At 41.8% G+C, this 13,355-nt stretch overlaps 1 protein-coding gene across 1 annotated transcript; it reads right to left on the bottom strand.

The window, feature by feature from the left end:
* Window positions 1-1,287: 1,287 nt before the first annotated feature.
* si:dkey-171c9.3 (uncharacterized) lies at window positions 1,288-8,432 on the bottom strand. Its single transcript, XM_014207446.3, has 2 exons — window positions 8,342-8,432; window positions 1,288-5,232 (listed from the first exon to the last, which is right to left on the bottom strand). The coding sequence occupies exons 1-2, from the start codon at window positions 8,342-8,344 to the stop codon at window positions 3,892-3,894; spliced, it is 1,344 nt and encodes a 447-aa protein (XP_014062921.3). The 5' UTR covers window positions 8,345-8,432; the 3' UTR covers window positions 1,288-3,891.
* Between the last annotated feature and the right edge of the window lie 4,923 nt (window positions 8,433-13,355).

The raw sequence follows: 13,355 nt of genomic DNA, 5'->3' as shown, positions 1-13,355 counted from the left end.
GTTTGAATTTCACACTAAAATCACTTGTTTTTCTAGTCAGAGTTTTCTTGTCGTCTCAATATGCCTCCCTTTCTCCACCCAAATACACACACACACACACACACACACACACACACAGACACACACACACACACACACACACACACACACACACACACACACACACACACACACACACACACACACACACACACACACACACACACACACACACACACACACTAACACAAGCTCACCAGAGAAAAAAAACACACACACTGACCTCATCCTTACTCCCACTCTCTCCCAGGACCGGGTGAAGAAATCATAAGCCAGGGGGCTTCTTTTTTTTGTAGAAGTGGGGAGTATTTTCCTGGCATGGTTTAGATCCACTAGTAGAATCTATGCCAAGGTGCATTGAAGCTGTTTTGGCAGCTTGTTGTGGCGCAACACCCTTTTAAGACACTTTATGTTGTTTTCTTAATTTTGGCAGATACCTGTATGTGCTTGTAATAAAACTTAATCCACAGTTATTTTTGACCCTCTGTGGCTAGATTATTCTCTTTGTGTAACGGGGTGAGTGACTGGTTGCCGGGAAGTCAGGCGCAGGAGAGCAGAGATGGGTGATAACAGGAGAACTTTAATATACACCCTGGCCCAAAGGCACAGGCGAGGCAGCACAAAGCACAACCATGGTAACATGAACTGGATTAAAGAAAACAAACAAACCTAGCGCAAGCCAGCCTGTAGCGTAACACCCTACACAAAGAACAATTCCACACACAGACATGGGGGAAACAGAGGGTAATATACATTTAGTCTGATTAGGGAATGTGAACCAGGTGTGCGGGAAAACAAGACAAAACAAATGGAAAATGAAAGGTGGAGCGGCGATGGCTAGAAGACCGGTGACTTCGACCGCCGAACGCCGCCCGAACAAGGAGAGGGACCGACTTCGGCGGAAGTCGTGACACTTTGGTTTATTTTGAACATTGAGATCGTGCTCCTGTGGTTGGATAAAAAATGTATTATAATACAGTATATTTGGGCCCAGTACATGCTTGGGCCCAGGCACTGACTCATACAATTCACCAGTCACATATTTATTAAGCATTTTGTATTTACTGTTATTAACCTTTCCACATGTACCAACACACCTGTGTGATCATTCTACAGCGGTCCTTGTAGCATACGATCAAACCGGTGTGATTAGAAAGCGTATTTAGAACGTCCAGTTTCGAATGACGCAACAATCAGAATTTGAGCTGGCCACAGTTTGTTCAGAAACAGTTTGCACAAACACAGTCCTTAACAAAGTTATGTCCAGAATGTGAACAGTTTATTTTTGGATGCAATGTTCAGACATTCACAGAAGTAGCTACAACATAACACAATCATCCAAACTGGAAAAATGTAAACTACATTTGTCCTAGCGCTAACTGAGGAAATATTGATATATCACAAGCGGTCATGTATTTATAACTCTCGGCTGACATAAACTACAATATGAATTAGCTAATAGTAATTACTATTTATAATTAATCACATCATGGGTGAGCGAAATAATTGAGTAGAACACTTTCTAGAAATCAAAAGTAATCCGATGATGGGTAGTTTGTGCGCTCTGCCATGCTTGTTTTTTTTTGCATCAACCAAAGATAATCAGAGGAGACAAGATGAGATTGGTCTGTTTATAGTATGCATATTGAAGGGAGGGAAATGGACTACTTCTATGTGAATTAATGAAGAAGCAAATATTGTCAATTTTCTCTTTCAGTTAAAGTGCACTAGGTTCAAGTGCATGACAACATTGTCTGACCATTAACTCTAACCTTATGGCAGAGAATATTGTCAGTAAACAATTATACATTAACAATGCATTCTTCATTTTGGGTTTAGGTTATAGCCCATGTACATCAACCTCATCGGTTCTGACAATACTAGCATGTCATTTTGACCACTAACTCCAACCTTGTGGCAATATCATCAGAAGTTAGCCAATTTAAAGTGTCTTCTTAATTAGGTCTATAGCTCTTGTAAACAAACCTAATCCTAATTGTGGGTTAAGGTTGTGTCATATATATACTGCTCAAAAAAATAAAGGGAACACTTAAACAACACATCCTAGATCTGAATGAAATAAATAATCTTATTAAATACTTTTTTCTTTACATAGTTGAATGTGCTGACAACAAAATCACACAAAAATAATAATTGGAAATCCAATTCATCAACCCATGGAGGTATAGATTTGGAGTCACACTCAAAATTAAAGTGGAAAACCACACTACAGGCTGATCCAACTTTGATGTAATGTCCTTAAAACAAGTAAAAATGAGGCTCAGTAGTGTGTGTGGCCTCCACGTGCCTGTATGACCTCCCTACAATGCCTGGGCATGCTCCTGATGAGGTGGCGGATGGCCTCCTGAGGGATCTCCTTCCAGACCTGGACTAAAGCATCCGCCAACTCCTGGACAGTCTGTGGTGCAACGTGGCGTTGGTGGATGGAGCGAGACATGATGTCCCAGATGTGCTCAATTGGATTCAGGTCTGGGGAATGGGCGGGCCAGTCCATAGCATCAATGCCTTCCTCTTGCAGGAACTGCTGACACACTCCAGCCACATGAGGTCTAGCATTGTCTTGCATTAGGAGGAACCCAGGGCCAACCGCACCTGCATATGGTCTCACAAGGGGTCTGAGGATCTCATCTCGGTACCTAATGGCAGTCAGGCTACCTCTGGCGAGCACAAGGGGGGTTGTGCGGCCCCCCAAAGAAATGCCACCCCACACCATGACTGACCCACCGCCAAACCGGTCATGCTGGAGGATGTTGCAGGCAGCAGAACGTTCTCCACGGCGTCTCCAGACTCTGTCACATCTGTCACGTGCTCAGTGTGAACCTGCTTTCATCTGTGAAGAGCACAGGGTGCCAGTGGCGAATTTGCCAATCTTGGTGTTCTCTGGCAAATGCCAAACGTCCTGCACGGTGTCGGGCTGTAAGCACAGCCCCCACCTGTGGACGTTGGGCCCTCATACCACCCTCATAGAGTCTGTTTCTGACCGTTTGAGCAGACACATGCACATTTGTTGCCTGCTGGAGCTCATTTTGCAGGGCTCTGGCAGTGCTCCTCCTGCTGCTCCTTGCACAAAGGCGGAGGTAGCGGTCCTGCTGCTGGGTTGTTGCCCTTCTACGGCCTCCTCCATATCTCCTGATGTACTGGCCTGTCTCCTGGTAGCGCCTCCATGCTCTGGACACTACGCTGACAGACACAGCAAACCTTCTTGCCACAGCTCGCATTGATGTGCCATCCTGGATGAGCTGCACTACCTGAGCCACTTGTGTGGGTTGTAGACTCCGTCTCATGCTACCACTAGAGTGAAAGCACCGCCAGCATTCAAAAGTGACCAAAACATCAGCCAGGAAGCATAGGAACTGAGAAGTGGTCTGTGGTCCCCACCTGCAGAACCACTCCTTTATTGGGGGTGTCTTGGTAATTGCCTATAATTTCCACCTGTTTTCTATTCCATTTGCACAACAGCATGTGAAATTTATTGTCAATCAGTGTTGCTTCCTAAGTGGACAGTTTGATTTCACAGAAGTGTGATTGACTTGGAGTTACATTGTGTTGTTTAAGTGTTCCCTTTATTTTTTGAGCAGTGTATATCAAGCTCATCAGTTTTGACATTACCAACTGTTTTCCAACTACAACACTTTCTTCAGGAGCTGACTATTACTCTAATGGTGCACTCTTGGGGTCAGTTATTTTTTCTTTACCACCAGGCCGTCCAACACAGTCCAACCAGCCTGGAAAACTACACATATTCGATTAGGGTGTAATTTGGGATGCAACCCTGGAGAGCTACATACACTGCTTCCTGGAGGCTTCCATTACACAACACCTCACCACAGCTCAGGCCAAGTCTTCAGGATAGGATTGACTGATTACAGAGGTTGGCGAGTGGGCTGGAGGGTGGGCTGTGTTGGTGGTCAGATCCAGATCCATCTCATTGGTTTTGGGTGAACAAAGTTGGACTCTGGATGACTGGTTGGGATTGGTTGGATAGGGATAGACAATTAGATGAGCCTCTTGGTCCACTGGATTTGGTTCCCTTCTCCCTGTCTGCTCCTGCCGGAGAACCAGGGAGTCATGGAGAGAGGCTGCATTCTGCTCTTCCCATCCCAGGGAGAGTGCATCTGAGACCAGCCTTCCAACGTACTTCCTCAGCCTCACCTCACTCATGGAGGATGTGATGATTTGATCAACCATTTGATCACATATCAGAGAGAGGTCGTCAATATTTGTCATGTTATTTGTCATCCAGGTGGTGATCTCATCAGAGAGTGCATCCACATATAGTGCATCCACATATGCCATCAGCTTGGCTCTCCTTCCGTGGGGTCCTCGCTCTTCATAACCGTCCGTCAAAATACCTGTTGGTAAATCAAACGCTTCCTCTTCTTTCCAAACCTCCTCTCTCTCAGAACACTCTAGAGAAAGAGAGCTCAACAGACGCCCCATGAAATCCTCCCCCTCCCGGGTGTCCTCGACCTCCCCCACATTCTCCAATGCGAGCCCTCCCTCTCTGTGCTTTTCCTTAGGGGTAGGGGGAGGGGGCGAGGGGAGGAACTCTTTAGCCAAACCCCCCTTTAGTTTTTGGGTAAAGCTAGCCCTGCTCTGGACCATCTCTGGGAAAAGAGGTGTGGTTGGGGGGGCATCTGGGTAGTCCAGTGATCCCACTGTAGGAAGCCCCGACTGGGGTAAGAAGGAGCAGTAGGAATGGGTGTGCTTGGAGGGTTGTGAAGTGGAGGTGGATGATCCAGAGCTGTGGGACTTGATGGTCACATTGGGATTATATTGAGGTTTCTCACCATTGCCACTCATCTCTGTGTGCATATGAACCTCCCCATGTTTTGTATTGTGTAGTTCCTGCTCCCTTCTATCTGAGGATGGGCTGGGGTTGGAATATGACCTAGATCTTGTATTAGACCAAAATATCTCACTTCTAATTGCTTCCTTCAAGGCAGCTGTGATGGCCAGAGAGGGTAACTTCTCAGCCAGTCTCTCCTGGACTGGAGGACACCCGGATGAGGACTCGTATGTAGCTGAGTATATTATGTCTTCAGCCATGGTGTGGGCAAAACCGTGAATGGTTCTTTCATTGTCTGGGCTGGGATCTAGAACCTTCAGGCCCACACTTTCTGGACTGGGTTCTGGAACATTCTGGACCCCATTCAATACCTCCATTGGAACCTATTAATAAAAAATAAAAACCCAAAAGACACATTTAGTTTGAGTTTATTGTACACATTTGGGAGCTAAGAGCTGTATTGTGGTACACAGTTACATTATTTGTTATTTATTTTGACTTCAAGTTCAGGGAGGTAAAGTACTAAAATAAAAATACTTTAAAGTACTACTTAAATAGTTTTTTGGGGTATCTGTAGTTTTGTTTACTACTTATATTTTTGACAACTTTTACTTCACTACATTCCTAAATAAAATAATGTACATTTTACTCCATACATTTTCCCTGACACCCAAAAGTACTCATTTTGATTCCTTAGCAGGACAGGAAAATGGTCAAATTCACACACTTATCAAGAGAACATCCATGGATATCCCTACTGCCTTTTGATCTGGCGGACTCACTAAACACAAATGCTTAATTTGTAAATTGTGTTGGAGTATGCCCCTGGCTATCTGTAGATTACTTCTTTTTTTTAAATGTGTTGTTTGGTTTGCTTAAGTAGTAATTTGAAATTATCTTTACTTTTACCAGGTGAATTTCACTTTTGCTTGAGTCATTTTCTATTAAGGTATCTTTACTTTTACTCAAGTATGACAATTGGATACTTTTTCCACCACTGTTCAAGTTGAAGTTTATGCTGTCTGTGTGTTCCTGTGTTTCTAACGTCACAGACTTCAGTAGGGTTGGGAAAATTCAGTGGTTGGAAACCACAGCCAGTGTATGTGTGTATGAGTGTTGTGCGTGAAAAAGACAGAGGTTGGAAACCCACAGCGAGCCAGCCAATCACCACAGCTGTCAAGGTTCCAGGAAGTTATTGGGTCACATGACAGACTGACAGGAATTGCAGTTTTATTTAGATCAGAGATGAAAGAGAAACCGTTTGGCTTTGTTCTTCAGTCTTTTACTGTGGTTGAATGTCTGACTTCATAAGAGCTTCTATGATACCTTGTAAAGCCAATACCTACTCTCTCTGCCTTCGCATGCTCTACAATATTAGGATACAACAAGAAAATGAGAATAAACATTTACAAAGTTAGACTAGAAGACCTTTATTATCCCAAACTTGGGAAATTCGATTGGCATTTTAAGCTTCACAACATCACCAAGTACGTTTAGATAACTATGAATACTAGGAAACATTTCACAACACTTACAAGTACAAAAAAAACGATTAAAACGCTATTGGCTTTCTCACTGCTATAACACATAATTGAACTGGCACAAAGTCAGGGCGTTTATTCCTGTCTATGTTATTACAGAGAACTGACCTGAAACCCAGGATGTGTTTTGATAGATGATGGAAGTGTGTGTGTGTGTTGGAGAATTTGACAGATGTAATACAGCCCAATAAAGGATAGTTCACAGTGGCAACAGTGTGTCAGGGTGTTCTAATGGATAACTGTATCCACATGTGAAATGTATTTGGTTTGAATGTGTGTGCAGTGGAGGCTCCTCAGAGGAGGAAGGGGAGGACCCATCCTCCTCAATGAATTTCATAAAAACAAAAAGTTATACTTTTTAGATAAACTATACTAAATATATTCCCATGTCACCAAATAATATTTAAAAACACAGTGTTTTGCAATGAAGGTCTACAGTAGCCTCAACAGCACTCCGTAGGGTAGCACCATGGTGTAGCCGGAGGACAGCTAGCTTCCGTCCTCCTCTGGGTACATTGACTTCAATACAAAACCTAGGATCTCACCCCCTTCCATAACTTACACAGTAATTATGACAACTTCTGGATGATGTCCTCCAAGATATCAGAGCCCTTGCAGCATGAACTGACATGTTGTCCATGCAATCAAAGGATCAGAGAATTCATTTTTTATATTATTTTATTTAACCTTTATTTAACTCGGCAAGTCAGTTAAGAACAAAGTCCTATTTACAATGACAGCCTACCCCGGGCAATGCTGGGCCTATTGTGCACCGCCCAATGAGACTCCCAATCACGGCCAATTGTGATACAGCCTGGAATTGAACTAGGGTCTGTAGTGATGTCTCTAGGACTGAGATGCAGTGCCTTAGACCGATGCACCACTCAGGAGTCCTATGAATCTAGTACTGAAAGCATAAGCTAGCTAGCACTGCAGTGCATAAAATGTGGTGAGTAGTTGACTTAAAGAGAGAGAAAGACAATACTTGAAGTTTTGAACAAATACATTTTTTCATTTCTTTTCACTTTCAGTTTCACTTACTTAGCTAGCAAATGCAGATAGATAGTTTAGCATACATATTGAAAAATAAAATGATTTTATCCTAATACAATGTTTTGTTTAAAAAGTAAAGTACTTCGTAAAGATAATTATGCTGTTGACCTTAACAAGGGCCACAGGATCAGTGGAAGCAAAATATCCCCATAACATCAAAGATGCACCACCACATTTTACCGTAAGTTTGAGGTCATTTTGTGCAACAGCATCATGAACCTTACCAAGTACCCGGACATTTTAACCAAAAAGCTGGTTACCTCTGCCAGGAGGCTGACACTTGGCTGCTAGTGGATCTTCCCGCAAAGCAATAAATGCAAGCACTAATCAAAATCCACAAAAAAATTGTTAATTGACCACAAAATCAACATTTCAGTCTCTGGACTTGACCCCATTTAAAATGTGGTTTGAATTGAAAAGGGCAGTCCATAATAGCTAACAAAGGATTTTAAGGATCTGGAAAGATTCTGTATGGAGGAATGGTCTAAGATCCCTCCCAACATGTTCTCCAACCTCATAAAACAATTTTAGAAAAAGGCTGTGTCATTATCCTCACCATTGAAGACTGTTATTGAAGAAAGGGGTGCCAATAATTTGTATTACTTTTTTTTTATTTTGTATTACTTGTTAAGAAAAATCTCTTTCTTTGAGAAATTGTATTAGCATAAAACAATAGAATTTTCTTTTTCTGAGCATCCAATATAACTCAGTATTTGTATTTCTTTTATACTGTCTTTTTGCTTATCTTTATCAAGGGTGCAAAAAATTATGGACCTGACTGTACATGATTTCTATAAATAAAGGATAGATAAATTAAGAGATTGGAGAAGAGACTAGTTCTAGAGAAGAGACAGTAAAGATAGTAAAGAAAAGCTTTTTAGGCCTGTAGGCTACTCACCATTTTCTATCTGCGAAAGAAGCGTCAGGCAAGAGAAGACAAGACAGGTTTGCTGTAGCATTGAGATGCAAATGGCCATGATGAGGAAATAGATATACTGTTATGAGCATATACTCACTTCCTGTGTGTGTAATATGAGACGGAGATATGAGAGAGAGTGAAAGCGAGATATTAAAAGGTCAAATGGTTATAGTGTGTTGTAATTTATGTTACCCTTTCTTTCTAATGCAAAATAATTATAGCACATGAAAATAGGACTAGGCCTGCCAATTTGTTAAAAGAATCCTAGGGACTTTTTGTAATATGAATTTGACTTTCAAATAGGAGTGTTTCAACAGTAAAAAAAAATATTTGGGTGAACTTTTTGTCTGTTGTAAACAAGCTAAATCTAGCTTGCTAACCTCATTTGGAACGTGCCTCCTGCAAATCACACTCACATAAATTGAAACTGTTCAATAGTGAAATGGTTGAATTGTTTTTATAGGTCAAAACAAAGACAGTACAGTATGAATATAGGCAGAAACTGCTTTTCCAAAAGAGTGGAGCTTGTCCGAAGTAATTTTGAGTTTTCTCATGTCGATTAACTCATGACATTCCTGGATTACTCATAACACTTATAAAGTCAGATTTAATCAACAAATATTGTAGTCAGTTAAAAAAGGGTTAAGGGTGCAAGACTGTGTAGGTAAATATCTGTCCGTCTTGGCAAAATCACCATGTAATGCTTGTTGTAGGGGATATCATGGCGACGTTGACTATCTAAACTCATGCGCAGAAACACGGCATTGGGTCTAACGGTCGTTGTGCAGGCCGTCAAATCAAAGGCACTCCTTCAATATGAAGTTGTTTTTGAAGAAAACATGTTCAGCTACTTAAGACATTGGCTCAAATCTAGGTTGAGGCTTTAGATTTTGAGAAAATTAACAACTAAGGAATAATTTTTCAGTTCTCTCTTTGACTTCTCAAACCCTAAACCACGGCCTGGTCTGCTTGATCTGTTTCGCAAGCCATCCCAGAAGTCTCATGATGTTGTCCCTCTGTGTTTAGAAATTCTGTGGTTAAAATCAGAGCAGAACTCTTGCAAAAATAAACTCAATGAGTTCCTATGGGTTTATTTTGGACCCTAAGCTTGTGCTACCTTCCTGCCTTTGAGACAACGGCTCCGATTGTTAGGGCAGAGACATGAGCATCATTATATACAGATTTCTGTTAATTAAAATTATATTTTCAGAAATATGCTATGTAGACCAAGCGCCTCTCCGACATTTAGAATATGGAGCCACTTCGGCTCTATTCATGGTTTTCTATCTGCAACGTATGCAACTGAACGTGGCCCTGATCTTGTAAAAGAAAGCAAAACCAGAGACAGTACAGTCCTGTTGCAAAATGTATTATGCAGAACTCCCACAAACGCTGCCTGCAGGAAACTACTACTACCGAATTTCGTAAGAATGCAAAAACCTCAACAAACACCAGCAAGCTCCAATTGGTTGCTAAAAGTAAAAAAATTCTTAAGGCTCCGCCACCTAACGAGCATCATAGCTGAGCACTGATAGGCTAACTAGCAACAAATTTCAACCAATCAAAGTGCGCTTGTTTGAAATGAAAAAGCGTTGCGGTAGCTTTTAACCTGTTGGGTCTAGGGGGCAGCATTTGCACGTCTGGATAAAAAAAATGTACCCGATTTAATCTGGTTACTAATCCTACCCAGTAACTAGAATATGCATATACTTATTATATATGGATAGAAAACACTCTAAAGTTTCCAAAACTGTTTGAATGGTGTCTGTGAGTATAACAGAACTCATTTGGCAGGCAAAACCCTGAGACATTTTCTGACAGGAAGTGGATACCTGATGTGTTGTATTGACTTTAAACCTATCCCATTGAAAAACACAGGGGTTTAGGAATATTTTGGCACTTCCTATTGCTTCCACTAGATGTCACCAGCCTTTACAAAGTGTTTTGAGTCTTCTGGAGGGAGATCTGACCGAACAAGAGCCATGGAACGGTGATGTCCCATTAGACACCTGGCGCGCTACTTCATGTTGGGTACCCTCGTTCCAATACGTTATAAAAGGCTATGCATTCGTCCACCTTGAATATTATTCATGTTCTGGTTAAAAAAGGCCCTAATGATTTATGCTATACAACGTTTGACATGTTTGAACGAACGGAAATATATTTTTTCCCCTCGTTCATGACGAGAAGTCCGGCTGGCTTACATCATGTGCTAACGAGACGGAGATTTTTGGACATAAATGATGAGCTTTTTTGAACAAAACTACATTCGTTATGGACCTGTGATACCTGGAAGTGACATCTGATGAAGAGAATCAAAGGTAATGGATTATTTACATAGTATTTTCGATTTTAGATCTCCCCAACATGACGTCTAGTCTGTATCGCAACGCGTATTTTTCTGGGCACAGTGCTCAGATTATTGCAAAGTGTGATTTCCCAGTAAGGTTATTTTTAAATCTGGCAAGTTGATTGCGTTCAAAAGATGTAAATCTATAATTCTTTAAATGACAATATAATATTTTACCAATGTTTTCTAATTTTAATTATTTAATTTGTGACGCTGACTTGACTGCCGGTTATTGGAGGGAAACGATTTCCTCAACATCAATGCCATAGTAAAACGCTGTTTTTGTATATAAATATGAACTTGATAGAACTAAAAATGCATGCATTGTCTAACATAATGTCCTAGGAGTGTCATCTGATGGAGATTGTAAAAGGTTAGTGTATCATTTTAGCTGGTTTTATGGTTTTGGTGACCCTGTCTTTGACTTGACAAAACATTACACACAACTCTTGTAAATGTACTGTCCTAACATACTCTAAATTTATGCTTTCGCCGTAAAACCTTTTTGAAATCGTAAAACGTGGTTAGATTAAGGAGATGTTTATCTTTCAAATGGTGTAACATAGTTGTATTTTTGAAAAATTTGAATTTTGACATTTATTTGGATTCAAATTTGCCGCTCTTGAAATGCACCTGCTGTTGATGGAGTGCACCACGGGTGGCACGCTAGCGTCCCACCTAGCCCCAAGAGGTTAATAAAGAATAACATCAAGACGAAGCAGTTGCTTTATAAGTGGAAGGCACTGTTGAGCGATACATCCCAAGCGGTTCGTGCTGATTGTACGGAGATTGTGACAGCCGGTTAAATGGCATCCCTTGAGAAAGCAAGAACAAGATGTACGTCAGGAGAAGTGCAGTATTATCATTTAGGAGACGTATACTTGGAATACGGAGGAGGAATGGAGGGAAAAAGAGAGGCAGAGGAGGTCTAAGAGTGAGAGGGAGGGAGACAGTGAGCTTGAGTCAGTTAAAAATGGCAGAAAAAAGGTAGATGGTTCGTTAAAGAAGAATGGTAGAAAGTGTCAGCAGAGTGATTTCAAGACAGGAGGGGAAATGGAAGTGAATGAGGGCAAAGTATTGGTGTTGGTAGGTGTGGTGAAGTTCTCGGAGCCCGAGGCTTGCACCGAGGGTCAGGATAAAGATGAGTCTGTGACAGTAGGACTGACATTTTGGGAAAAAGTGGATCCTTGCCTTTTAGCTGATCCATTTGTTGTGTCAGGGTTGGTGAAAACAGAGTTGGATACTGTGGAATCAGTGAGGGTAACCAGAAGTGGTCTTGTGATAATTGTTTGTGTTTCTGCTGGTCAGAGGGAGAAGGCGCTCGGCATTAAACAAACAGGGGCAAGAAATGTGAACAGTTTCGCTCTCAAGAAAAGGGTGCCGTTGAAACGAGTGATTACTGGGGTAGCAGTAAAAATGTAAAAGTTGACCAACTGAAGGGGAAGATTCCCGGTGTTTGTGATGACCGTCGTTTGGTGCAACGCAGACAGGGTGGCGAGAGTGGTGAAACAGAAGAGTCATTGTCTGTTCTTTTGAGTTTTGATGTTGAGTCTTTGCCTGACAAAGGCATGTTTGGTTATATAAGTTATCCTGTACGAGCTTTTGTGCCGAATACATTACGTTGTTACAGGTGTCAAGCTTATGGGCATGTGGTAGCAGTGTGTAGGAGGGAGGTTCCTAGCTGTGAGAAGTGTGCAGAAGGGCATGAGACAAAGGAATGTGTAGCATTGCAGAAAGTAGTGGTACAGTGAGGGAAAAAGTACTTGATCACCTGCTGATTTTGTACGTTTGCCCACTGACAAAGAAATGATCAGTCTATAATTTTAATGGTAGGTTTATTTGAACAGTGAGAGACATAATAACAACAAAAAAATCCAGAAAAACGCATATCAAAAATTGTATAAATTGATTTGCATTTTAATGAGGGAAATAAGTATTTGACCCCCTCTCAATCAGAAAGATTTCTGTCTCCCAGGTGTCTTTTATACAGGTAACGAGCTGAGATTAGGAGCACACTCTTAAAGGGAGTGCTCCTAATCTCAGTTTGTTACCTGTATAAAAGTCACCTGTCCACCGAAGCAATCAATCAATCAGATTCCAAACTCTCCACCATGACCAAGACCAAAGAGCTCTCCAAGGATGTCAGGGACAAGATTGTAGACCTACACAAGGCTGGAATGGGCTACAAGACCATCGCCAAGCAGCTTGGTGAGAAGGTGACAACAGTTGGTGCGATTATTCGCAAATGGAAGAAACACAAAAGAACTGTCAATCTCCCTTGGCCTGGGGCTCCATGCACGATCTCACCTCGTGGAGTTGCAATTATCATGAGAACGGTGAGGAATTAGCCCAGAACTACACGAGAGGATCTTGTCAATGATCTCAACGCAGCTGGGACCATAGTCACCAAGAAAACATTTGGTAACACACTACGCTGTGAAGGACTGAAATCCTGCAGCGCCCGCAAGGTCCCCCTGCTCAAGAAAGCACATATACATGCCCGTTTGAAGTTTGCCAATGAACATCTGAATGATTCAGAGGACAACAGGGTGAAAGTGTTGTGGTCAGATGAGACCAAAATGGAGCTCTTTGGCATCAACTCAACTCGCCGTGTTTGGAGGAGGAGGACTGCTGCCTATGACC

The sequence above is a fragment of the Salmo salar genome, chromosome 07 (genome assembly GCF_965601325.2).
Source record: "Salmo salar chromosome 07, fSalSal1, whole genome shotgun sequence".
NCBI lineage: Eukaryota > Metazoa > Chordata > Actinopteri > Salmoniformes > Salmonidae > Salmo > Salmo salar.
Note: the sequence above shows the minus strand (reverse complement) of the source record. Positions and strands in the feature narration are given on the sequence as shown.